This window comes from Babesia bigemina (genome assembly GCF_000981445.1).
Source record: "Babesia bigemina genome assembly Bbig001, chromosome : III".
In the NCBI taxonomy this organism is placed as follows: Eukaryota; Apicomplexa; class Aconoidasida; order Piroplasmida; family Babesiidae; genus Babesia; species Babesia bigemina.
This window is the reverse complement of record NC_027218.1, coordinates 1,021,220-1,043,439: the sequence shown is the minus strand read 5'-3', so window position 1 is coordinate 1,043,439 and position 22,220 is coordinate 1,021,220. Positions and strand designations below refer to the sequence as shown.

Here is a 22,220-nt window from a genome sequence, read left to right as displayed (position 1 = left end):
CTAGTACGACCACTGGTTACCTAGCGTGCTGTCAGCGGAAATCTATAATAGCCATAGTATGCATCGGTTAAAGTCATAAAATTGAGATCGGATGTGACATGGCTAAAAGGAGGCTATGTGGACTGGATGATGCTATGATTTTAGTGGAGTGAAGGCTTGGTACCACGGAAACCATCACGTATTTCGGCGAAAATTGTACCAAGACTTTTGTTGTAGAATATACCGAGGATGTACAGTACCAATATAGCGAGGGCTGGAAATGCAACAACGCCGATGGCAATACTACCGCCCACACATGTAGCGCAGTCTCCTTTAGAACAAGAATTATTACACAGTTTCACCATCTTCCCCTAACTTCCTTGACAAACAACTCTGCACAGTAATGCTTCACGCTTCTCGGTCTACTTATATCCTCAGTCAACTTACGATACACAATGTCTGTGATCATGTATGTATCCTATCATACGCCTTTTGCTGGGGCAACCGTATATCTAGACCTCACAACGCTGACACGCCATTATCATACCCTCCCGCATGCATTCATAAGACATGTCTTGATAGTGATATAGTAAAACAGCAACCAACAATGTAGTGCCCAAGAGAAGCGCCAAGTCTGCCGGACATCTGCTCTGTTCTACACTGGTCATTCTGATACATCACTAGCTGACCTGAATTGCGTGCTTAATGTTCCAGATCGGCACAGTGCTGCCGCTGGGCACGCCACTATACAGCACCTCTCAACCACATGCCACTTGCCAACCTAACAGATGGTCCAGCACGTCACATGGTGCATCACTCATCATGTGACGTACTGAACTACCACCAGATCAGTTCCACATACTACTAAAAGAGAGAAGCCTAGTCAAACACATAAGCTAGTGAGACACTGTCGGTAGACTTTCATTACCTAAAACCCTGCAGGTTAGTTGAGGCCGTGCTGCAGTGGAGAGATAGGCGGTGCGTGAGGCGCAGGTTTTGCATCCGTGCTCAAACGCCTTATTTCAAGCACCATCCTCTGTGTGTCTGTAAGACGCATAAGCCACAATCCGACAATCGATATGAAAATGGTGACGAGGATGATGAGGACGACGACGGCGATGATGATGGGGAGGACGGAGGGGGAATTGGTGGTAGAGTGTCGACCGGTTTGCTGTGCTAAAGGGGGGAGAGTGGTGTGACCGGGGGAACAGGGGGCAGAGACGCCACTGGAGGAAGAAGCGCCACGCTGTTGAGTAGTAGATGACAGGGAACGAGTAAAGACGACAGGGCGTCTCGCATTACAACACTGACATGGACATGTGTCTCTGTTACAGTGTTTACATATTGAATCATGGCATTTCGCAAATCCACTTCTGCGCGATTGAGACAAATTGCGACATCGAAGACACTTTGTTTCACAAACTTTACAACACCAGTGACAGCAATAACACTCACGTGTCGTACAACTTTTGCCACACGTACACTCGAGAAACCAATCATACGACATCTTCTCACTCAACCTACCACATAAACACGCACCTATGCAAGCACTCGCCAACCACTCATGAACACGAACCTCGGCAAGGACACTGACCTCCCATCGGCTTCACTACCAACAGGGCTACTCCCATCCACCGGTCCGCCAGTCACATAACTACGATGCAGATCTTACAAAGGACATATAACAGTGTCAACGCATGGTTGTGGTATCCCTACCGTGACATGCAGGTCAGACGGTGCCAGTGGAGCAGTCAACATCACTTATCATGGACAGTACAAAGGTGCCAACGCCGCTTGTAAATACCATCACATTTGTGTTCTAATGACTGCCTATTTGAGATGGGTTGCTTTCTGATTACATTTCTCATCTATACCGCTACCATCACCGCCATAACGATGCCGTGCACTGGTCATCACGTCACTGCCCCGTCGACGTTCATTGCCTAGCGACGCACATTGCAGCTATCACGCCAAACAGTCACGTTGCATACGACTCTCTTTTACATATCACAGCACTTTTCAGCGTCCTACATTGTTGGCCTATCACCCAACATCGCTGCCCACTAAAGCCATGGGAGGGCGTGGGCACGTTTCAGCGGTAGCTGACAACTCGACATCCCAAACCACGAACCTGTCAATGGGTAAACTACAGTGACTACCGAATTGCAGAGTAGGCATTAGGTAATATATTCGGGTGAGTGTTAGGCTAGGCGGTGGGTTGCTAGGTAGTGGGTTAGGTGAGCGGTGGTGAGGTGATGTATCAAGGTTGCAGGTACAGCACTTTGTTGAGTGCTTTAACACGTGCGGCGGCGAGTAGTGACTGGGCGGCTATACGATGTGATGAGGGTGAGTGCAAGTGAGATTTGATGTGGAGCAGGTCGAGGCGGATGACCATGATGTGGAGGAGGTACAGAAGTGAGAGGAGCCAGAGGGCGATAACTGTCCATGTGAATGGTTGTCTGATCTGCCATAAGATGTCATCACATCTGTCGAACAACGTCTGGAAATACTTGGACTGCAGCACGTTGTTCAACTGGTCCATGAAATTGGTACACGTCTTCCTGCCGCCTTGCCCGTTCAACGCTGCTGGAGCACCAAACGTAAAACCGTACTTATACAACGTAGGCATGGCACCCTTGCACTCTACAATACTGGAGCAGTGGCAATTACCAACCTTTGTTTTGTCGTTGGCGAGACCATGCTGGCCACGCCTACACGTGTCGGCACGCAGACAGGTACGACAGCCCCAATCTTGGCAATAGATATCCTTGAACGCGTTGTACAAGGAATTGAGATAATTCCACAGCGTCCATGGCAGATATACTGCCCACGATAAGTATGTTTTACATTGCTTTTTGGCGAGGTAAGTGTATTGGTCGGTGCATAAGGCATACAGGTACGGGGCACAGAGCTGATCGCGGCAGGCGGTAGACATTGCGAGACTGCAGAGGTCACCTTTTTTGACCTCATTTTCACCGCCGTCAACAGGTCTAGTAGTATGCTTAGCGGCGTGGTTACCACCCTGGCTGCTGCCATATGCATTACTCAGCGCGTTAGTTAGGTCACTGGTTTGCTCGTAAAGCGCAATGGAACGGTCCGTGATAGCGGCTTTAATGCCATTTTCAATTGGATGACTACAATTCTTTTGCCAGTCATAAACAAGCGACAAGGCAAACTGGAAGTGTTCCGGCAACGTACTAGGCGCTTTGGGTGCAAGGGCAAACAGCGACGCAAGTAGTGGGTTACCGAACAGGTTGCCCAGCACGTTGCTTAGGTCCGCACCTCTGCGCTTGCTTCCAGAGAAACCTCTGAATCCAAGTGGCGTTAGACATGGCATCCCGGGTAGTCCCTTGGGGCACGTCGAACACGTCGCTTTGCAGCCGATGGCACTGAGCTGGTGAGGCATACAGCCGACGAGACTGTCGGATAGGTACGACTGAAGCGCTGACCTGGGACGGCAATTGGCCTTCTCATCCTCGTGGTCCTTGCACTGCCAATTCAACGGATAGACGTCTTCACCGTAGTAGCAGTCGGCCCAACCGTAATGCGATTGGTCAAGTCGGCACTGCATAAACAGAAATCTGAGCGGCGGCAACATCCGTCGCAAAATGTCGAGCAACATATCCAAGCACTCCTCGCCACTCTTGGGGTAGTACAATTTCAAAGAGTTGTCATAGAAGTCACAGGCGTACGTGGTGTGCTCGTCGCCATAGCCAAGCACGGTGGTGAGGATGGAGGCAGATTTTGACATAATGTGATTAATAACCTCGTCTAACTGCTTATACGTTGCTTTATTAGGATACGTGTTAATGTAGAAGGATTGCAAGTCAAAGGTGACAAGGTCACCGTCGCCACCTACTGGCGTTGCTGGCTCCTCTAGCATGTCGCTAATGCTGTGTAGTAGATTCGATTGAACAGGGTTATACTTCAATCCGCACATCCAGCCAAGCATTTCGTACACGGAACACGGCTGCTTTTTGGCGAATGAGGAGGCATAGTGACCGACAGTGTAGTAGTCCTGGAGGCAGTCGTAGAGTTTTTGCAGTGGATATTCAAAGTCTTCATCGGTGTTGTAAACATGTTTATAATCGGTACCAACGAGAATACCATGAACTCCCATGCCGTTACATTCTTTCTCATTTCGTAATTCACCCTTTTGCTTGCCGGCAAAAACTGACACATTGTAGCCGCACCTCATAAAGAAGGGACCCAGAGGGTTGTTCATTTGCAATGGTTTACCACTATTCGTGTCAACAGTGGCGACGGTGTCTTGATGAATTTGGAAATGTTTCCAACCTCTATTACATTTTAGTTTCAATCTGCCTAGACTAACGTTCAAGATGGAAATAAGCGTCAAGCAGACCTTAGAGCAATTTCTTCCATCAACTGTTAGATTAGTTTTCTTTCCGCGTCCGCTGGTCTCTTCCCAAGTAATATCACCTGCTCCGGAGTATTTATTCACATATACATTATCCAACTCCTCTGTGAATTTGTTCAAACCGGCTTTGACGACATCCAAAGCAGGATAGGACACCTCGCCGAAATTCTTAGGATTTAACTCGGCAAGGGATTCGTTCAACTGAACCAGCAATTCTACAAATCTGAAATCATAACTATGTTTTTCCATGCGTTCAAGCACTATCTCAAGTTTGTTGCGGACCTTCATAATCTGGGATGAGTACGGGTATTGAGGTGGAGTTGTGAACAGGTTTTTGATATCCTCATAAACATACATCAACAGTGCATTAAAATATTGATTTACCTTTGGCGATGCGTTGCTTATTGTTGCACTTTTTTGGGCAATTTCTTCTGTTAGCTTACAAAGCAAATTATCTGATGATCCTTTACAATTAGAACTTAGATAATCGCCACCATACAAGACTCTCAAGAACCCCTTCAAACCGTGGGTTCTGTCATTTTGAATAAACCCTTCAATTCTATATTTCTGCTTCACGACTAATTTCTTTAGCGAATCCGAGTAGGCCTGATGCCGCTTCGCAAGCATGGACATGACAGTGGATTTTGCCTGTTCGAATGCATCTCTAATAAACATTTGCTTTTTGGCGTTGAAATTGCTGACCTCCGACTTTGCGGTCTGACGGGCACTTTTAATCATTTCTTTGGTTTGATTTATCCACGTCTCCACGTCTTCTTCGATATCAGTTATCTGTTGAACGACTACATTAATCTCTCTGTCTATTTTCGCTTTAAGATCTTCTAAGGTTTCCGTTACCACCTTTAGTTTACTAGAAATGCGACCAGTGACACCTTCCTTCTTAAAATTCTCAAGCTCTGCAAGAACTTCTGACTGAAGCTTATCGACACCGATTTTCAGCGTGCCGCGTGCCCTCTGCAGTATTGGATTGAGCTGATCGATTGCGCCCTTCACGGTAGTTAATGCCACGTCAATCGTACCGCCGGGAAATCCAACACCAGAACTGGGATTAATATTGGTACCGATTAATTTTACTTTGGATATAGACTGCGTCAGGTTGACTATGTTGGATTTTTGTATAAATGTCTCAATTTCTTCTGCAGCACCTTCGGCTGCATATTTCACTGCGGCAAGGGTGGCTTTTACGGCAGATTCGAGATACGATTTGTGTGGGGAAGGTTGCAAAGTAAACTTATCATTTCCTGTTAGAGCGACTTCAATATCGGAGACGATTTTAGTGTGCTTACCTACTACTTCCTTAGCGTAGCTTCTAAGATACTGTACAATTTCCGACAATTTTCCATCCACGCCTGTCTTGCTTCCGGGTTGTGTACCAACAGTGATATTATCAAGATCAATTATGATTTTCCCCTGAACCACTCTAGCCAATTCCTCATTGAGAAGATGCACCTGACCTTTTAAACTACCCGAGAATAGAGAGGCTCCATCATTTTCCACGACATACTTATTAAGAAAGCCTTTCATCGGTTCCAACCCGACCATTTGTGGCACCCACTTTTTCACTGTACCTCCAAAATCCTGACCATAAGTTTCAGCATATTTTTGCACTGCTTCCACAATATCCTGAAGGGAAGCAGGATTTTTTTTGCCTGCGTTGGTCACATCTCCAACAATAGTCTCAATCATAGTGTAGAGATCCTTCCAATGTTTTTCTATACTTAAATCCGCCTGCATTGTATAGCCAGAGCCTTCTTTAACCCCTCTGGATATGGTTGCAAATTGCATCTGCGCAGTAATTACTAATTGATCAAGTTCCTTTTTCTTCTCTTCCAACGTCTTGTGGACGTTACTTATATCTACTCTCAATTTCTCTAATAACGCAAGAATCTTTTTGTGGACCCCAGACTTTTTATCACCGATCTCTTCCCCATTAATCTTATGCAGAGCGGCGCTAAGCGCATCCTTAGATTTCATAAGGTTTTGCAATTGTCCGGTTCTAAAGCTTTCAACTTTTCCACCTATTTCATTAAAATTTCCATCCAAGATATCCTTAAAACGTTTTGCTTCTTTTTCGATTTGATTATTGAGTTCTACAGGCAACGTCTCAAATTTTGTATCTACTGCCTTCACTTGAGTCTCGAACGCATTATACGTCACACTTTTCAATTGCTGGACGACATCTTTTATTGGCTTTATCTCATTCGCAATTGCTTCTTCCAATCTACGGTCTAATCGGCTAATGTGCTTAGTTTGTGTCTGAGTGACATGTACCTCAATTTTGTGAAGCACCGACTTCCAATCCGACAGCTGTGCCTCAAGGGATGAATTCTCATTAATGGTCATTTTATGATTACCCTCTAAGTCATCAATTAGCCTACGTAATTCATCTTTCACCGCTTGTGTATTAGTTTTAACAACACTTTCATATCCCTCCAACCACGCTTTCACCTGGCCGACTGAGTTCGGAATCCCATTACGACCTTGGCCAATTTGTTTCTCTAGCGTTTGAATAACTTTGTTTATTTTGTTATAATCGGGCAGATATTTGTTGTAATTATCCACAGCGTCCTCGCTTTTAATAGTGTCAAACACCCCGTGCAAAAACGCCATCACCGCGTCACACAGCCTATCCAGGTCAGAGTAAACAATCCCAGTGCCAGTGTAGCCTTTGGAGTCAGGGTTGAAGCCGAGGAAAGTCTCGAGGCCAGTGCAGAGGTTAGTTAATATATCATTGGGATTTTTATTGAATGTTTCAAGATTTTCCCTAAGTTTATCAATCTCCGACAGCTTGCATTTCACACCTTCTAAAGCCTTCTCCCTAGATGACTCAGCATAATGATACTTTTCATATTCTATCTTATGTTCTTCAATTAGCCGTAACAGTGTTCTAAATCGATCAGCTTCAACGTTTCCAGATTCATTAACTTGTTTCTTAAGCTTCTGAATTTCCTCAAATGTAGACGTACAATTGTCTGACTTTCCGCAAGAAGGATTAATAAGCTTCAGGAGTGGGTCTACATTGCTGGTAAAAGCAGTAGCTATAGCCTCGTCAATCAACTTTTTTAAAGCTTTGGACAAATTGCCAAGACCATCACTGCTACCACTCCCATGCCTCACCTGTATGAGCCAGTCGATGGCCTCCCTGAGATTTTCCGGGCAATCCGTCAGCTTCTTGGGCGCCATTGCTCACAAGCGAACGTTTAATGTATGCGCAACCTCAATATGCCCACCAACAAATTGAAGCTGCAGATCCTGTACCACGCTCTGAAAATGCGATTAGCACTGGAAGACTGGCAAACTCTTCTCTCAGTGCTCCAAACTACATTACTTGCTCATATACCCGATTGATGGCGTATTTGATATTCATGAAAAACTGGCATCCGCCTTGCTCACCTCACCCTAACCGCCAGTACCCAGATAGCTCGAAATTCTAGCTCACTTCGTAGGCGCCCTGAAACCTCCCAAACACACCCCAATGTTCAACCGTCAATAGTAACAGTCAGATGTCATGCAAGGTGCTAGTTAATATTCGCATCGATTTGTTTGCTGCTTCTCCTCAACTACTGGTCAGCCCCATTACTACTATACTGCAGCAGTACAAGAGAGGATATGTTCACATAACTTGAAATAGAATGATCGAGTGCAGTCATCTGAATAGCAGCATGTTGTAAAAACGATGTGAAAGAACTCCTGGTACAATGACTCCTATTGCTGCCGTTAAAAGGAACGGAGTCTTCGGTGCGTGATATATGCGAATGCGACACCAATATGATGTATTCGGAGTGTCACATCAAAGAGCAGTGAAAGTAAAACGAACTGCAAAAGACTATACTGGCAGAACGGTAGTGAGGAGTAGGTGAATGATGACGGTAACAATGGATTGCCGAGGACGAGACGCTCAACACGGAGGGCCTAGAGGAGCATTATTAATTTGGCTTCCCTCCGAATAGGAAGCAGAATGCGACGACCATAGTGGAAGCCGGGGCTACCAACCAATGCCTCCATGTCGATACTTAGACATACAAGAGGAGGTGTGAAGACGTAGTAAGGGAGCCCAAATGGGGAAGAGATACGTCATGATATTCTAGAGGCGATGGCCCAACTAATTAACGACTTGTGATTCAGAAAATACTACCACTCTGTAGAAGACCCTCAGGCCCAAACTGGATGGATGCCCGCATTAATGGCACCAGTGACGATCACCAACAGTACGACGTGGATCCCGCAACCGATTTCAGCGTGAGGTGGTAGCAACGCACAATCGAAAACCGGCCCTAGGCACGTAGCCACACAGCACACTATAAAATGAACATAATAATAATGGTGTTCATGTACCCACTGGAACGACATCGTTGATAACGTAATATAATAATCATTTATCATGTCTAAACATGTCATTGATGCTATTGTTATTTATATTTTTCCCAAACTAGATGCGTGAATATCCTCCGGACAACTAAAAAGCAATGGGACCCCTATAGTCCGATGCTATTACATAGACGTCCATAGTATGAAACAGCCATTCTCTAAAACACTAGCATGGAGCTTATATATATGACAACATGGCATGATAATATCAAACTAATAATGAGCTCGAGTTTTATATATTATGCTCATATGAGGGGATAAGGTGCCTTGGCAGGTACCTAGAAACGGGGTGTTAACGTAAGAAATACTGCCATAGTGAAACGGCGTTATCGGGAATCAAATCATTAACCAGATTACGGACAATATATCTAAAATTCTACTCCGCGCTTATGTCCGACGTCTTTTACTAGACAACAACAATGTTGAGATACGTGCGAGGCGGTCCGAGAAAGAATGGGCACCAAGTAACAGCCCAATCAAATGAAAACAATGTATATTTATACATAGTCACCATATAGGATTCTTGATTATGTCCGTATTAACATAATCATTGTTTTTATACGTGTCATGACTGATTGTAGGTGATACCGTTTATTGCCGTATGGTACTTTACCATAAGCAATCTCGCACTTTCGACTTAATAAACAACTATAGAAGGTACGTTCGAGATTACATGTTTGATCTTCTACAGGGGAGTCGAACATAGCCAAATCCTGCCTTTCTCATTCACGCAAGTATCCGTAGTGTCTACCGAATTGCACACCGTCATAAGTAGCAAAATATTCTATCATGATCTTGTGTTTTTAATTCATCATTATGTGTGCATTGCATCGTACATACTTTGCCTTCATGTGTGTTGTGTTCAAAGGGCGCTCCTTCGCGTGCTTGTCTAAGGTGCGGTTCACACACCTACACAAATTGCACGTGAATCATACAACGCTCATTAAGTTGTCATGGAAGCCACACCAAAAGGTCTAGTAGTATATCGCAAGAAGGAGCTGACCGACGACGGCTTTTACAGCGTCGCTCGCAAACCGTCGAAAAAGGAAGTCAAGGCCGAAGGTTCAAAACAAAAGGCAGCTGATAAACCTGGTGTAACTAAAGGTAAGTACCTGTTGGTTAGATGTGTATAAGATTCCAGAGCGGAAGGCGTGCGGTTGCGCGGGGAGCTTACACAAGTGTTTCAGCAACTGTATGGGATGTGGGCGAATCCTCTGTGTCAATGAAGGCGAAGGCTCTTGTTTTCACTGCGGAACTCACGTATTCTGTGCATCTGAGCTCCATAAAGTTCCCAAGGAACACGCAGAAGACCCTGAATTCCAGCAGGGTGAGCTCTGCGCCGTACCCAATCATCGTTTGCAGCCATGGAATTGCGCAAAAGGTTATTAACTCTGGACTCTGGTTTCTCAAATGAAGCTCTGAAGGTACACGACCTACACACCGATTGGTTCCGCGAAGCAAACAGCGTCTACAACGAGAACGCTGCATACGCGTTGGAGCAGTATTACAAAGAGGAGGCCGAAAAACGTGAAGAAGCCGGTATGTGATATTTTTCGCACTTTGTATGACTAACTTTATGCAGAGATACGGCGATATGACCTTGACCTCGCCTCGGGCACAATCGCAAGCTCAGCACCCCGCAAGAAGTAGAGTACCGCGTTGAAATGACCAAGTTTTAACATCGCAACAGCACATAATACATTACACACCACCATGAGTGGGCGTTTTCTCTATACATATATGTATTGACCCTTTTCAAGTGTCTGAGAAGCGTTCTAGAGCAAGCCATTGGGAAGACACCGGGAACCGAGATCTCTTAGCACGTGAAACGTTATAGTAATATATACCGTTTTGTTTTATAAGCGTACTTTCAAGGACATCGTGTCATTAGGTTACATGAAGTTGGCTTTCAACCTCACGGTAGACGCGACAGCGTAATACTCGCTTTTAAAGATACACACAATCGCAACGAGAAAAGCGTGTCGTTATTATTGACAACTGTTGCAGTATTTCTGCTTACATCCGGTTAAATAGCAATCCCTATCCAAAGATGGTGGTAGGCCACCTATGCGGCAGTACATGTCCACACATTTCGGCAGAAGGTCCCTTAGACATCGGCAACAGCATTAATTACTGGCTATGGATGATAATATACCGCAGATTCTCGAGAACGAAGGTGTAGTACACGCCGTTCTGTCGGAGAATCTAGGTTACCCGTGCGATCGATTTATTCCAGACTACGAGCTTCTGCATGATGCCAATTGTTGGGAAGATATCGAAAGCGAGCTCGAGCAGGGTGCCACAGCAGATGACGAATTATTCGAGATTAAGTCTGACCGCACAGGTATTTCTATTAGTGATTCTGCCATACAGTTGCAGATCGCCAGCTTTCGCTCTACCTATCGCATCTCATGGAACGTGGCGAACATAGTTCTCGAGGAATATATGTAGCATCTATTGCTATAAAGCACAACCCTGCAAACTATACTGCGTGGGCGTATCGCATGGAATGCGCAGAAACGCTGCAGTTGTCGCTGGCTGACGAAATGGGTATGGATTCAACCTGGAAACTTATAAGAAGCAGATTTTGCTCGGAAGATTGCGTACGAGTCGCCCAAATCATACCAGGTAAGTTTGATCATTACCGATTTAAAGAATGCAGGCGTGGCAATACCGGAGGCGCCTGTGCGAGCTGCATGATGACCCTTACAACGAGCCTGAGTATGTCAAACTAGAGATAGCATCGTCGCCCAAGAATCACTGTGCGTGGTCTCACATGTAAATCGTTTTGATCCTAACATAACTTATTTGCAGAACATGGTTGATGACTCATTTTGATATGGATCGGGATAAGCTACACAAAGAGCTCGAGTTCGTGGCATTCCTGCTAGACAGTGATGTATACAACAACACCGCATGGGTGTACAAATCGTTTCTACTCAACAATTATGGGCATATGTTGGAGGACACGACACATGTACAGGCCTATGTATCTGACCTACGGCGGATGCTGGCGTCGCCGTGGAACGAGAGCCTATCGCAGTATTTGGTGGCGACGTACACAATGTTAGATAGGAAGCATAACGGATGCTTGCATCTAGATTCCTGTATTCATGGGTGTAGGTTGGTACATTTGAATTACAAGCGCTGTAGGTCTTGGCGACCTAGCCGCGTGCTCCGTTGCGGCTATTGATTCACGTAGCGAAACCACACCTGCACTTCTTACATTGAAGCGCGAAGTTCTGCGTGACAAGGAACATATAACACACGTATGTTGACGTATGCGTTCACTCATAATCACTTATATTGGGCAGATGCTGAACATATGCGATCCACTTCAGTTATGAGAAGCAAAGAAGACCAAAATAGTTTCAGTAACTGCCACTACATCGATCATGCGTTCCGATCGAGTCATTTCATGAAACGGTTACGTGATCGCCCCTAAATTACGTCACACTTTACTTTGGGAGCTGAACTGCGATACATATTGGCAATCTCCTGAAATGCTACTTAGTTATTAAATGACAGACCTAACAACGCCTTGATATACAACCAAATGACGAAAAGTCACAAATGTGTTATATTGTAGCGTTGCTTCTCATGGAGGCAACCACCGTCGCTACTTCCAATCTTAAAGCTATGCAGATGCAATCTGTGTTATCGCCCCATCTAATGTATCGTCCAACTAGTGAAATAAACGCAAACCGCGGCAATACATGAAAGTAATCTTCCGTGGATTTAGTCAACAAGCAAACGTCCAACGTGCAAAAATGTGCACAATCTGCAGCCTAGGGTCTAGAACTACTACGTGTAGAATTTATGATGTTGTGATGCCACCCACAACGTCTGCAGTTGCCAGCTTTTCTTCGTGAACGATGCCAGTATATTGCCGCTGGATGATACCGATACAAAGATATTTTACACTGGTTGAAGCCATCAGATTCATGGAGTTACAGGCTTTGGGTAATTTAATATTATAGAAGAGGATTTTTGTTCAGTATAGCCATAGCTACGAAATCTACTAACGAAATATTAATTAGCGCCAATATAAAAACACCCAGGCCACGAGTAGGTCTACTGCATTCACTGGTGAGTTGCGGGTTACGTTTGTTGGGTGAGCAATCAGTGGCGTCATCAAGGTGTTAAGTGACAATAATATGGCGATGAAGATTGCACGTGGGTCTACCGTATTTTGTGGCATCGGATGCAAAAACATGTTATGACGTCATGGTAATACGTGTTACAGGCGAATTAACTTAATTCCATTGAATTGCCAATGTGCATCCAATGCTATGTGCCGATATAATTCGTGAGTGTCTCTGGTTGGACGTCTATGCTGTATTACGAAACATTTGATAATACATTATTAGACAAGATTTATGGCCTTGATGTTTGAATCATTTAATGAATTGCGATAATACAAAGTGATGGATTTAATTATAAAATGCGATGCAAAACGGTAATTTTCGGACGATGTATTCGCGGACTTGGGGGAAAGGCAAAATGTGAAAGATGAGCAGATCGAAGAGAAGGATGAGGGCGATGATGGCGATGATGATGGAACCGACGAGACGGAGTATACGTTTCTTTTTACAACATCCGCATTCACAATTGAATCTACATACGATCTTACAGTACGTATGTTCACAGTTATTAGTATCTCTGAGAGATGCGATATCTGGACATACTGAACACAGCTCTACACCAGTTTTACACCCATCACAACACAAGAGACAGCATATACATACTGCTTCGTCACATCTTCCGCGACTTAGACTGCACGTACACTTCGATTCCTCCATCTCCCCCTCAACCTACAGACCATTAACCACTCACCTGAGCAGGAACACTGGCCGTCTCCCATCTGGGCCCCAACGAACCATACAACCGCCATCCACCGCACCGCCAGTCACATCACAACTATGCAGATATCACAATTGAAGTTGTGCTTAGTTAACGCATGTGGCTGGTGTCCTGTCCGTGGCATGCAGGTGAACCGGTACCAGTTGAGCAGTCAACTCCACCCATCATAGACCGAAGTTGCCAATACCGCTTATAAATGTCATCACAGTTGTGAACTAATGAAAGCATATGTAAGCCATGTTGCTCGGTTAATACGTTTATCATTTACTCTGTTACCATCAATGCCACGTAGCCACGCCGTCCACTGACCATCACCTCAGTCCCGGTGAAATTGCCTAGCAACAAACATGATAGCCATCACGCCAAACAATCACATTGCATACAACGCACTCTCGCATATCACAGTAGGCTTCAGCAGCGTACGTTGGTGGCCAATCACCCAGCCTCACTGCCCACTAGAACCATGGGAGGTCGTAGGCAAGTTTAACGGGTAATTCACAACTCGACATCCCAAACAACGAACATATCAATGAATGAACTACATCGACTGCCAGATTGCTGAGTAAGTGTTAGGTCAGATATGTGTTCTTGTGTTAGGTTAGGCGGTGGGTTGCTAGGTAGTGAGTTAGGTGAGCGGTGGTGAGGTGATTCATCAAGGTTGCAGGTAGGTGAGCTTGGCAAGTTTGCCAACACGTGCAGCGGCGAGTAGTGATTGCGCGGCGATGCGATGTGATGATGGTGAATGTAAATGCGATTTGATGTGGAGCAGGTCGAGGCGGATGACCATGATGTGGAGCAGGTACAACAAAGAGAGGAGCCAGAGGGCGACGAGGGTGTAAAAGAATTTCTCTCTGATTGCCCATAAAAATGCTGGAATTTTGATTCGGACTAGTTCGGCTAAGACTGATTTACCATCGCATACTTTGGCCAGCGCGTTGCAAAAATCTTGGCACGTTCGTTTCTTTTCCAATCCGTCATTCGCGCCACTTAAGTCATAAGGGCTCCCGAACGTGAAACCATATTTAAACAGTGTCTGATGGCTGTCTTGGCAGTTGACAATTGAGTTGCATAACGCTTCGTGTTTGGTGTTAGGAGGTGGAGTGATGGAAATCCCAGTTTCATTGGTGTACTTGACTGGGCATGTTTTAATGCAGCTTTTATCAAAACATCTGTTTCCCGGCGTATTGCAGTTTCCACAACATTCCTTCCATAATTTTTCAAGTAATTTATAGAATGCCTCCGTTGTGTATACGACCCAGGATAGGTACAGGTCAGCATAAGTTTTGGAAAAAATGCAGCGGACGTCTAGAGAAAGAGGCTGTACATATCGGCCACAAGGGAGAGCTGGTGTTGAATTAGCATCGCAAGCTAAAAGGCTGAACAGATCGCCTTCAGGATGGGAACTTTTCTGGTCGGAATTCTTAGGGTCATGAACTTTGGTGTATTGTATGCTAGTAATTTCCAACGTTGTGTCGGTTATTCCGAAGTTGGCTCTTTTGACGGCCTCGTCGAAAGCATCATGCTTATGCTGCTTGACTTGTGCGTGGTCTCTGTAACCAGAGTCGCCCTTCCAGTGTTCGAGGAAGTTATGGTAAAATGCGAACATGTCACCCAGCGTCTGCGGTGGTCGGCGCAGTAGACACAGCAAATAGGCGCAAAGTAGGTTCAACGATTCATGCGTTTTACCGCAAAAGCCCTCAAGCACATCCTTAATACGCTGACCGGTCCGTATATGAGACGCAGTTATACTCAGGTCCCGGAAACCCATCGGCGTCTTACACGGGATTCCGTTGTGGTTGGCAAGAGAACATGTTATCTTACAATCAGGCTTTTCGAACTTATGCGGCAAGAACCCAGGTAACCCGTCCTCTAAGAAGGATTGCAGGGGCGATTTTATACCACAAGTGGGATGGGTTTTGCACCCTTTACCGCTAACACACTCCGTGCATTGAAGGTCATTGCACTGCCAACGTGACCCGCCGACGCCCTTGCCGTAGAGACAATCACGCCAACCATACGCCGTGGAGCCATTGTGGCACTGCTTAAATAGGAAACGTATTTGATGGTTCAGTCTTAGCAATATTTCTACAAGCAAGTCGAAGCATTTATCTGTGTTGGTGGGATATTCGAGATCATGTGGGTTAGTATAAAAGTCGCAGGCGTACCGGCCGTCGGCGTCGCCGTACCCAAGGATGGCAACAAGGATCTTATATGAGGCAAGGGCAACATTGTTGAACATGCCAGTTAAATATGCAGCGTTTACTTTCTGGATAATATTCATGCCAGTCCTCGCCGGAAATGTGACTTTGAATTCCTTACCCGTTGTTTCATCGAACAATGTCTCAAAGTACTTATTCAATTTATTAAACATGGGAGTGTAAAATAGGCCACACAGCCAATGGAGCATCTGGTTTATGGTAGTTGGAGGCTTAGGTGATTCAGTACATTTAAGATGACACACTCTTCTGTACCTATCGACGAAGGTGTAGAGCCTTTCGAGGTTGTTTGGATTACTGCTGTAAACATGCTTATCACCTTCACCGACGAGGCGTTCATAAATGGTTTTGCCCCAGAAGCCGCATTTATTTTGCAACTCCCCATTCTGCTTGTGGCGTTCAGAGACAATATAGCCGTGATAGGCAAAGAATTTTCCCGGGTCTGTCATTAGGTTAATTTGGTTTTCACTCCAACGCTTAACCTGTGGATTACATTTGTTCTTCAATTCATCTAAATGAAGTTGCATATCAGGGATACTAGTAAGAAAAATTTTAGCGCAATTGTCACCATCAATCTCCCACTTGAAATCATGCGCCGATCCACAGTACGCCGAAATGTACGCTCTCTTAAGCTCTGTAAGGAAAGACTGAATTCCGGACTTCACGATGTCTAGCAAAGGATCGGAATTTCCGCCGAAGTTCAACGGACGCATTGATTCAAGGAATTTCATGAAATCATTGCAGATAGTTCTCGACTGATGGGTGAACCTGCCGACTGATAATGCAGTAAACATTCGCGCAGAGTGATACTCAACTCCGTCAATATAATGCTCAATAGGACACTTTGGGCTAGAAACAGAAGTGAAAGTTTGGCCTCTGGCCGAGGTCGGACGTGTCATACCAACACGGCCTGGGACTGGATCTCCGTTCTGCCTTAGCACTGTAGGTGGAGCAGGTCGCGCAGGCAGTCCGTTTTTGGAACGTTCATCTTGACTTTGAGGATGCCTTTGCGATCCAGAATCGTCTTCATCTTGCTCATCATCAAAACCATCAATTTGGTATTTGAAATACCTATAAATCTCCTTGTGGAACGCTTGGATGGTGGAAACAATCTCTTTGAAATCATCCTTTTTTAGATTTACAATTTTATCACTTATCCAGCGCAGTAAGCCTTTAATACCGGTTATTCTGTCCTTTTCGATTATGCTCCCCACCTTCATCGACTGTTTGTCAACTAAAGATTTTACAGCTTTTAGGCTCGCTTTGCGTTCGTCAGCAAACATACTGTAGACTTCAGCAATAATTTGTTCGAATGCGCTATTTACTTCAGTTCTAATGGTTATACCCAGCTCTTTTATCCCACTTTCGGCGTCAGTAAAGGCTTTATCAAGATACGCCTTTGCCGATGCTACGCATATCTCAAACTTCTCACTGACACTTACGAGAGTTCTTACTGAATTATCTGCTATTTTTTTGAGATTTTCAAAACAGCTCATACGACTGGCGTTATCTTTTTTGAAAGCGGAATTATTCTGAATAGCGTTATACAGATTATTGAATTCATCGTCGAAAAATCGTTTTAATCCCTCTCTCGCATCATTATCTTTGAAATTAGAATCGTTAACTTCTTTAAACCTGGCAAAAACCTTCTGAACTTCTTCTTCAACGCGTTTTTGATATGTTTGCTCCGCCTTTTTAACTTTGTCTTTAATTTCTTTAATAGCATTGCTGAGATAACTCTTGGCCGATTTTTGATATGCCTCCTTATAGGCGATGGAGAGAGAGGTAACTGTGATTTCAATCAATTTTTTGACATTGTTGAAACATCTTTTACGTTCACGGTAATCATCTTCGAATGCAGAATTTGCTTGTACAGCGTCTTGCAACTTATTGAAAGGTTTAACGAGATTTGCACTTATATCATCCCTTGCACTTTTAGCTTTGAAACTGGTTTCGTCAAGTTGAGTAAACGTAACCTGCCCCAATTGCACATCAATCACTCTAATATAAACTTCCTCCGCCTCATCCACCTTTTCCCTGATCGCCCTAATCGCTCCGCTCAGATAGGACTTGGCTGAACTCTTGTACGCATTTTTGTAGGCCTCATGCAGAGTTGAAACTGTGTTTGTAATTTGAGATTTGAGGTTTACGAAAAAGTGTTGGCGTTCGATGATGTCTTCGGAGAAAACTGACTTAGTGGTGATGGCGGATTGTATATCCTCAAAGTGTTTCAGTGATGTGTGAAAGTCTCCAAGCATATCACGATCTGCTTTATCCTCCATCGCACTAACCGTAGATTCAATCTTTTGAATTAGTTCTAAAACCGCCTGCTGGTATAGACCTTCAGCTGTCACAATCTTCTCCTTAATTTCCTTAATAGCTCCACTGAGATAAGCTTTCGCCGAGCTCTGGTAGGCCTTCTGAAAAGCAGCTTTTAGGATGGAAACTGTGTCGGTAGTTTGCCGCATTAGGTTGTTGAAATAGGTTTCGCGGTCGATTTTGTCTGCCTCATATACGGATTTTGTTTTGATGGCGGATTGTATGGAGGCAAAGTGAGTGACAATATTAGAGGTGGCATCTACAAGCTGATTGATATCAGCGTTTTTTTTAAATTGGCTAATTTTTGATTTAATCTGCACAAGCTGCGCTTTCACTGCCGTCATATAATCCTTGTCTGCCTTGGTGATCGTGTCGTTGGCCTCTGTTAGGGAGTTGGTGATAATAAGAGAGATTGTACTTGTTGCCCAGCGTTTAATTTCGGAATCATCGTTGGTGGAATCTGTTTGAAGTTTAGCTTCATAACCACCCTTCATGTTTTCGATATAATTGTCCAATTTTGTAAATTTGCCTTCAATATGGCTGCTTTCGCTGTAACTTTCATTAATCCCATTCTTTACATCCTTCAGCGAAGCTGCCATCCTCTGTGCCAACTCTTTAGCCTGGGTTTTCCTATCCGTTGACTTAATAACTTGTTCGAAAGCCTTGTCAATCTTCTTCTGCAAAGAACCTTGCGATGACTCAACATATTTTATGGCGTTGTCTATGGCGTTCTGTAAATCGTCCTGGGAATTACTAGCCAAATTGTCCAATGTAGTTTTATGCGTATCACTAAATATTTTTTCGGGAGCTTTAATCGACGTTGTATTACCTGCTAAACCACTTATAACATTCGAAGTCAAAGCGCTCTTATTAAGGATCATCGTAATACTCTTTATTTCATCATCCATAAAACTGGTTTTCAACTCCGTAAGAGCCTTCATAGTAACGACACTATCGGTTTCTTTAGCCAACTTGTCCTGAATTTTCTCAATAGCCTTCTTAACAGTTTTATTATTTATCCCCCCATGAGTCGTAATGCATTCATGAGCTTTCGCAATAATGTTTTCCAAAGACTGTTGGGCTGCTTCAGTCAATTCTTTCAAACTAACTTGATGAAGTCTATTAAATGTCTTTTCAGGCGCTTCAATCGATGTAGCCAATTGCTGCAAACCACTTTTAACACCCAATGCCCTGGTATCCGGATTAAGCGCTCCAGCAATCTTCGCAATCTGCCCATCAATAATGTGGCTTCTGAGGTTTTTAAGATCTTGAAAGGTTTTGATTTCCTGCGCTCCCTCATTAATATCCTTCAACTTTTTTTGAATAGCATCAATCGCCGCTGCAACCGTCTTATTCTTCAAGCCACCCAAGTTACTGGCGTTATCTTTAGCGCAGGCGACGGCCTGTAACAAATTCTCTTTTGCTTGATGAACTAATTTACTCAACTCAGTTTCATGCTCTCGAATCATAGTATCAGGGCCTTCAAACGACGCTCCCAGATCTTTTAACTCCTTAGTGTTTTCATGTGCCGCACCATTAAGCTCTTTTGCGATTAGATTCGTCTGCGTCTGAATAATTCCAGTTTTCAATCCTAACAAAGCCGCACTATCCTCAACATCATCTGCTGTCTTCAACCTTTGTTCAATTGCGCTAATCGCCGTTCTTATCACGTTATTATTTAAACCTCCTATGTTTAAAGCGTTGGTATTCGCGCAGATAACAGCATTTTTCAAATCCGTCAAAGCCACCTTAAGACGTTCCTTCATAAATGTATCACGAAGAGCATTTATAGTAGACTCAATGCCTCCCTTGAACACCTCCACTTTATTTTTGTGATCTTTTACAGTGACATTAAAATTCGTAATTATAAAGCTCTCTAAGTCCTCAGGTAAGGTCTTAAAAGTATTCTGCAGAGTTTGCAGAGACTTAATAAATGCCTCATTCTTCGAAGAATTTGTTAAAACTTCTACCGCCGTTTCGATCTTGCCCAAACATACATTCAGCATATCTCTCAATGCGTTGTCAAGCCCTGCAAAACCATTTTTATTTCCTTTAAGACTTTTCATTCGGCTAACAGCCGCATCAACGTGATTACCATAAATATTCTGAATCTTTCTAAGATTACTAGATTTAAGCGATGATATATACGAAATTTCAATATCAATTAAATTCCTTACATCATATATTTCCTCCTTTACTTTATTAGTTAATGTGACGACTTGCTCGTTATATTTGTTAAGCCAGCCACTCACACTGTCAACTTGCTTTCCAAACTCCTCAGAACCCCGACCTATGGAAGAGTATAGATTCCGAATGACATTACAAAGCTTATTAGGTTCACCAATGTAACCATCATACGTTGTAACATTATCATCATTCGTCACACTCTCCAACAAACCGTGAAAGAACATCAAAACGGCATCCCGGAGGCGGTCACAATCGCCGTACACTATGCCATCCCCAGTATACATCCCGGAGTTGTAACCTAATAAATGCTCTAAACCAGCACAAAACTTATTAAGCATATTACCAGTGCCTTCAGGTATCAAATGTTTTTCGGAAAATTTTGCAAATTGTTTTACAATTTCCAAGGACTCTGACTTAGCCTCAAGATGCTTTATAGCCTGACGAGTTTCCGGCATGTCATGGTTCTTAAGTTTTTCTTTCTCAGCTTCAATATTGTCTTTAACTTTTACAAGGCGCTTATCAATTTCATCAAGCAGATTGGAGGGACTCTGATACGACGAAGAAGACGGCGACTCGGTAGAAGCATCTGAATCCGAAGATTTATTATTTGCATCTTGCTCATCACTAAGACTTCTTAGAGCATCATCAGTTACTTTTTCAATCAACTTTTTCAAAGCCTTCGCCAACTTCCCAAGACCTTGACCATCACCTCCATGCCTGATCTGTATGAGCCAGTCGATGGCCTCCCTTAAATTTTCAGGGCAGTCCGTCAGCTTCTTGAATTGCGGCGCCATATTTCAGAAACAAGCGACAAACTGTATGCGCAACTTCAATATACCCACCAACAATTAGAGGTTGCAGATCACCTACTCCGTTTTAAAAATGCGATAAGCGCTGGACGACTGGCAAACTGTAATGTAGTGCTCTAAACTACATTACTTAAGCGTCTGCTCAATTGCGGGCGCATTTAGAATTCACGGCAAAACTGGCACCCGCCTTGCTCACCTAATCCCAACCGTCAGTGCCCAGACAGCTCCAAATTCTAGTCCACTTAGGAAGTGACTTCAGACCCCCAAACTACAGTCCAACTTTCAAAGCCTCAATGCAATAGTTGAAAGCTGTATGAAGTGCTCATTAATATTCGTATCGGTTTCTCTCCCACTCCTTTGCAATTAGTGTTCCACCCCATTACCTCCATCTACCAGTAATACAGGAGAGGATACATTCACGAAACCTTAAATGGAATGATGCACGTCAGTCATGTGAATAAGATCATGTTGTAAAACCCAGGCGAAACATCTCCTGGTAAAATGGCTTCCTTTGATGCCTCCAAAAGGAGCGGAGTCTTCTATGCGAGATGCCTGCGAATGTGACATCACTATGGAGTATTCGAAGTGTAACGTTGAAGCACAGTGAAGATAAAAGGAACTGTAAACTAGTATACTGGCAGAACGGCAGTGAGGAGTAGGCGCATGACCACGGTAACAATGGAGAGCCTAAGACATGAGCCTCAACACGGAGAAGGCCAAGGAGCATTATTAATTTGACCTCTCTCAGAATAGGCAAACGAATGCGATAATCATAGTGGAAGCCGGGGCTACCAACCAATGCCTCCATGTCGATACTTAGACATACAAGAGGAGGTGTGAAGACGTAGTAAGGGAGCCCAAAGGGGGATAGATACGCCAGATGATATGTTGAAGGCTATAGTTTATCCGATGAGGTGTATAAAACTCAACGAATTATATGGCTCTCTAAATGACACTCTCACCCAAACAGCATGGATGTCACCAGTTACTATCACCAACAGTACGACGTGGGTTCCGAGTCTTAAGCCAGCGTAGTCCGTGTCATAAGTCATGAAGAGACACGAAAGGCGTTGCCTGACGAAT

General features: G+C 44.1%; 6 protein-coding genes across 6 annotated transcripts; 2 read left to right on the top strand and 4 right to left on the bottom strand.

Annotated features, from left to right (window-relative positions):
- Window positions 1-140: 140 nt before the first annotated feature.
- BBBOND_0304130 (hypothetical protein) lies at window positions 141-344 on the bottom strand (the record flags this gene model as incomplete). Its single annotated transcript, XM_012913241.1, has 1 exon — window positions 141-344. One exon carries the CDS (start codon window positions 342-344, stop codon window positions 141-143), a length of 204 nt encoding a protein of 67 aa, XP_012768695.1.
- A 1,895-nt stretch (window positions 345-2,239) lies between these two features.
- Window positions 2,240-7,558, bottom strand: BBBOND_0304120 (hypothetical protein; the record flags this gene model as incomplete). Its single annotated transcript, XM_012913240.1, has 1 exon — window positions 2,240-7,558. The coding sequence occupies one exon, from the start codon at window positions 7,556-7,558 to the stop codon at window positions 2,240-2,242; it is 5,319 nt and encodes a 1,772-aa protein (XP_012768694.1).
- A 2,138-nt stretch (window positions 7,559-9,696) lies between these two features.
- BBBOND_0304110 (hypothetical protein, conserved) lies at window positions 9,697-10,290 on the top strand (the record flags this gene model as incomplete). The annotated part of the gene is made up of 3 exons (XM_012913239.1): window positions 9,697-9,847; window positions 9,885-10,070; window positions 10,106-10,290. 3 exons carry the CDS (start codon window positions 9,697-9,699, stop codon window positions 10,288-10,290), a joined length of 522 nt encoding a protein of 173 aa, XP_012768693.1.
- A 592-nt stretch (window positions 10,291-10,882) lies between these two features.
- BBBOND_0304100 (protein prenyltransferase alpha subunit repeat domain containing protein, putative) lies at window positions 10,883-12,090 on the top strand (the record flags this gene model as incomplete). The annotated part of the gene is made up of 7 exons (XM_012913238.1): window positions 10,883-11,087; window positions 11,123-11,293; window positions 11,328-11,371; window positions 11,406-11,521; window positions 11,558-11,862; window positions 11,897-12,012; window positions 12,058-12,090. 7 exons carry the CDS (start codon window positions 10,883-10,885, stop codon window positions 12,088-12,090), a joined length of 990 nt encoding a protein of 329 aa, XP_012768692.1.
- A 1,019-nt stretch (window positions 12,091-13,109) lies between these two features.
- BBBOND_0304090 (hypothetical protein) lies at window positions 13,110-13,545 on the bottom strand (the record flags this gene model as incomplete). The annotated part of the gene is made up of 2 exons (XM_012913237.1): window positions 13,110-13,442; window positions 13,492-13,545. 2 exons carry the CDS (start codon window positions 13,543-13,545, stop codon window positions 13,110-13,112), a joined length of 387 nt encoding a protein of 128 aa, XP_012768691.1.
- A 713-nt stretch (window positions 13,546-14,258) lies between these two features.
- On the bottom strand, window positions 14,259-21,122 carry BBBOND_0304080 (hypothetical protein; the record flags this gene model as incomplete). Its single annotated transcript, XM_012913236.1, has 1 exon — window positions 14,259-21,122. The coding sequence occupies one exon, from the start codon at window positions 21,120-21,122 to the stop codon at window positions 14,259-14,261; it is 6,864 nt and encodes a 2,287-aa protein (XP_012768690.1).
- Between the last annotated feature and the right edge of the window lie 1,098 nt (window positions 21,123-22,220).